The 5,054-nt window shown below is 40.8% G+C and overlaps 1 protein-coding gene across 2 annotated transcripts in view; it reads left to right on the top strand.

Moving 5' to 3' along the window:
* The window catches only part of LOC121930381, a 9,271-nt gene extending 4,866 nt beyond the window's left edge, over positions 1 to 4,405 (top strand). For both annotated transcript variants that reach the window (XM_042466610.1, XM_042466609.1), the window contains exons 3-4: positions 127 to 297; positions 2,343 to 4,405. In XM_042466610.1, coding sequence (XP_042322544.1) covers positions 127 to 297; positions 2,343 to 2,578 — 407 coding nt within the window. In that variant the 3' untranslated portion in view covers positions 2,579 to 4,405. The remainder of the gene's footprint in view (positions 1 to 126; positions 298 to 2,342) is intronic.
* Positions 4,406 to 5,054: the final 649 nt, after the last annotated feature.

Genomic DNA, 5,054 nt, shown 5'->3' with positions numbered 1-5,054 from the left:
GATAGATAGATAGATAGATAGATAGATAGATAGATAGATAGATAGATAGATAGATAGATAGATAGATAGGGGTAAAAATTTAAAAATAAAAATCTCACTTTGCCATTTTCCACTCTTTTCTAACAGGGAAATTTTATTTCTTCAGTGAGGCAGAAGAAGATGTGATGCCAGTAATGGTCACCATTTGTATAGTGTGCTTCATCGTAGGCTTATTGGCCTTTCTCCTGGATTTCGTAGAAATAAAATGTCTAGGCCAACATCAAATGTCCATTAGTGTTTTCCTACACATTTTGTCAGGTAAATGACTTGTCTGTCCCTCCCTTGCCTATCTGTGCACCAGAAGCTGATATGAGGTAGTTTCAATCTTTAACATTGCCATTATAAAAATGGAATGAGGCAAATCATTGTGTGTGCAGACAAGATATGCAGTGGAGCTTTACCTAGTGTACACCATCACCATCTGTTGTTGTTGTTGTTGTTGTTATCACCATTGTTTCATACACGAACAGCAAGCTTGTAGTCTGAATGTGGATCCCAGCATTCCACACTTCAATGGAAAATACTGGTTGACTTGAAGCCTCAAGGTTTGCAGAACTTTCTTATTGTCTGCCATCAAACTGATTTCAATGTATGGCAACCCTATGAATGAGAGACTTCCAACAGCCACGTCATCAACTACCCCACTCAGGTCTTGCAAACTAAGACCCATGGCTTTCTGAATCAATCCACCTGTGTAGCAGCCTTCCTCTTTGCCTACTGCCTTCCACTTTACCAAGCTTTATCATCTTTTCCAAGGGTCACATCATCACATGATGGTTCCAAAACAGCCTCACTTCAGTCATTTTTGCTTCTAGTGAGTGTTCAGGCTTAATTTGTACTAAGACACATTCATTTGTTTTATAGCAGTCTGTGGAATCTGTAGAACTCTTCTCCAACAGCAGGAATCAAATGAGTTGAATTTTAACCCTTGTTAGACTCGCTGGAAAAAAAAACATTAATGCTAGAAAAGGTGGAGGAAAGAAGAAAGGGAGGAAGGCCACATGCTAGATGGATGGACTCTGTAAAAGAGGCCACAAGTATAAATTTGCAGGAACTGAGCAGGGCGTTGGAAGACAGGGAGTCTTGGAAATGTCTCATCTTGCCATGGGCCAAGATTGAATCAAGGGCAGTTAACAACAACAAAAGCTTTCTTCACTGTCCTGCTTTTACATCAGTATATACAAATGCTCATACTATGGTCTGTATTAATCTGACTTTGGTATTTAGTGATATGTCTTTATGCTTGGGGACCTAAGCTAGTTCTTTCATTGGCTGCTTTTCCAAGACCAGGGCTACTGCCACACTGCAGATGTAATGCAGTTTGACACTGCTTTAACTGTCATGGCTCCATCCTATGGAATCCTGCGATTTGTAGTTTGTTGTTGTACTAGAGCTCTCTGATACAGAAAGCTAAATATCTCACAAAACTATCCATCCCAGAATTCCATAGTTTTTGTTTGTTTGTTTGTTATTCTGAGGTCCAAGATGGAACACCTAGAAACTTGTCACCTCATCTCCATAACCACAAGTTTTGCATTTCTATTGCTAGCCTGACACACAGCCTGCTTCTCCTGCATCTTGAGAGTAGACTCAAGTCTATGGACTTTATCACACAGGGGAAAGTGGGGGGAAATCAGGGGGTTTAAACAGTGATTATCCTGTGAAAACCGCACAATCGCGATTAAGATTTTCACACACATCGCAATTAAAGAGTCATTATCCCTGGAATAACCAGGGAATAACCAGGCAATAAACAGCAACAAATCATTCATGAGATTTCCTTGTGAATGATTTGTTGCTGTTTATTGCCTGGTTATTCCTGAGATAATGGCTCTTTAATTGCGACGTCGTGTGAAAATCTTAATCGCAATCACGTTATTTTCATGGGATAATCACTGTTTAAATCCCTGATTTTCCCCTTGTGATAAAGTCCTATGAAAGCTCATGCTGCCTACCAGCTTCTTTTTTTCAGTTAGCCTCAAAGGTGCTACAAGATCCCTTTACATACTAGGCTTCATACTTTGGCAATATCATGAGAAGGTATGTCTCACTAGAAAAGGCAATAAGGCTTGATAAGGCTTGATACCAAAGTAGGAAAAGAGAAGAACCACATTCCAGACTGATAACCTCAATAAAGGAAACCACGCCCTGAGTCTTCAAGACTTGAGCAGAGCTGTTGAGTCTAGTGTGTCCTGGAGATGTCATAAGTCATGGTCAACTTGAGGGCAGTTAACACATGCACACAAGGGATGTCATCATAGCCAATCTTGCTCATGGCCTTTCTTTCTTTCTTTCTTCTGCAGGCATATTTATTATAACTCTAATGGTACTGTGTTGTTGGTGCTTCCTGAAGATTAAGCGACGTGTCGGTGAGGGAGCATGGAAGAGATTCCAGTTAAAAGTTTCCCTAGGAGAGAGTTTTTATGTCACTTTAATGTGTTTAGGTCTGATTATCTTATCTATCATACTAAGTTTGCGGTCAATGAAAACCAAGTCAGAGATAACAACGATGCAAAGAGCAGCCTCTCCAAAAAAATAAGTGAAATATAAATCCCCCCCACAATATATAAATGAGCTCAGGTCCAACATTCCTCGTTTCATTAGCTTATGTTTGTGATGGGAGTAGGCAAAGTGCGGCCCTTAAAGTGTTGGACTGCAACCCACATTAGCCCCAGTTCCATAGCTAATAGGAATACTGGAAACTGCAATGCATCAGTTTCTGGATGATCACACTTTGCCTACCCCCGGGTTCATGAAAATGGAGCCAAATATTGCACCCATTTGGTTTTCCTTTGTCCCCCAGCCCTGCATAGAGATCTTGGTTTGTTTAAAATGGATTTTCCAATTATATTTTAAATAAGCAACTCTGGTTTAACATTAGTTGACTAAGCAGGACTTTATGCCAAGATTGCAAACCAGAACTAAACCAGACTTGTCCATTTCAGATATAACAGGGAATACTGGTTTAAATGAAGGATTGCCATGCTAAACCCTGGCCTCCATGGAGGAGGGAAGGGCAAGAGACGAGGGAATGATTCACAGACTCAAAGATATTTTACACCTACATAAACAGGATTATGAAGCCAAGAATGTTACATCTGAAACAACCTACAGCAGGTGTGCAAATAAACCTAGACAAGAAATCAGTAAAAAGGAAGCAACATCTACTCCAGTCCTTTCTCACCGCAGAGATGTTTCATTTGAAAATACCAATTCACAGATGTATATATTCCAGATCCTGAAAGGAACTAATATAGCAGCATATAGAGTGAGTTGAGTGATGGAGAAGGACCTACTAGTGTGTGTTTACACAAATAAAGCCTAGAATAGTAATCTTTTCCCCCATAATCCGGAGTCAGTGAACATCGCCATCTTCCAACTGTCGCCAGATATATAAGACTTTAAAACTTGGGGAAGCAGAAAAGAGTCCGAGTTTCTTTCCCCCATGGCTGCCATGCCACTTTTGCAATAGCCCATGTCAAGTAAAATAATGTCTGCTGCATCAGGTGAAGATGGTGAGGGGAATCCAGACCTGCCTAAGCAAGGAAGAGCCGACTTGGACAGTGTTGCTTTCTTTTGCAAGTCAGAGAGGCCAGGTTATAACTCACATGCAGGCAAACAGTTTAAAGTGCAATGCCAGTTTTAAAAGAATAGAAAAACAGCTTTGGGCTGGGGATATAGAGTAGAAATTCAGTGGCAGACCCATAGAATCACTCTCTACAGTATTTAACTAGGTTAATAATATGCTACAATGAGCTGAGGGTTTCAGAATCCATATTTCCCCTCCTAGCTATTGAAGACCCATGTGAGCTCACCTCTTTGCCCAGAAGACATTTCTGCTGAACTGTGACAGTCTCTGGTACCCTTTCAGCTTTTGCCTAGCTGAGGTGACACTGCTTATGTGCTAGTAAATCCCACACAACCTGGAGGGCCAGATCATGTGGGTGGATAGGTTACTTGATGGAAAACCCATAGAATCACCCTCTACAGCATCTAACTAGGTTAATAATATGCTGCAATGAGCTGTGTGGGATCAACAGGCAGACACATGACCCCCACAAAACTGGAGGAAGACCACCAGGGTATCACAAGCCACCATTTAAAGAATTCGAAACCTGGTATTCTTTGCAACCAGCTCTCCGGTTACGTACCATTTATAAACTGTTTGATTTCTGTCTTGTGCTTATGAGTTTCCACCTCAAAATAATCTCATTGTCTCCTTTTTTCTAAAGCTGCATTGTACATTGAAATGCAAGCTGCTGTTTAGTTCGGAGAAATACATGCATACACCAGTGTCTCGTTTCTTCAGTATAAAATGGGGACAGCACTACCTTACTTACTCCATGTGTTAAACTATTAAAAATTGGCTTGGCTTGTTCTTTCCGTGTGTGTGTGTGTTTCCTGCTGTACTGGACCCTGGGGGCTTTTGGAGAGGTTATATCTCTTTCATTAACTGGGCATCCCAGTGGGTCACTAGGTAAGCCAGTTTAAATGGGATCTGTGTCATCTCGGCTAGGATCAAACCTGTGCTGAAATAGCTCATTTTTAGCTTAGTTGCAGCCAACTCTTCCCGAGTGAACAGAACAGCAGGACACTTAAGTATCCTGAGGACTGAAATTCAACTGGGATTTCTACCCTTCCACTTCCCCTAAAAGGTTTAACACGATGAATAGGTTGGCTGGAAAATCAAAGGCAGCAACATGGGGTGGGAATTCATCCCGATCAGAACATGTTGGATTCCTTTAACAAACATGAGCTGTGTTAAGATGAACCAGACATCACTTTGCAGCCCAATAAATAGAAGAATAGAACTTAATTTTGAACTATTAAGACTTGTCAATTTATAAATGCATCCTAGTGGCTAGAACTGGTAGATTTGTTGGGGTCAAATTCGAAACTTAACAACAAAAATATAATATCTTCTCTACTAAAATCAGCATTATACAATCTCCTAAAGACTAGAGATGTTAAAGCTTTGGGGGGGGATTGAGGGGGGAGACCACCCTATTTTCTGA

Source organism: Sceloporus undulatus, chromosome 5, assembly GCF_019175285.1.
Source record: "Sceloporus undulatus isolate JIND9_A2432 ecotype Alabama chromosome 5, SceUnd_v1.1, whole genome shotgun sequence".
Taxonomy (NCBI): domain Eukaryota; kingdom Metazoa; phylum Chordata; class Lepidosauria; order Squamata; family Phrynosomatidae; genus Sceloporus; species Sceloporus undulatus.
The sequence above is the reverse complement of the archived record's forward strand: the minus strand, read 5'-3'. Positions and strand labels throughout refer to the sequence as shown.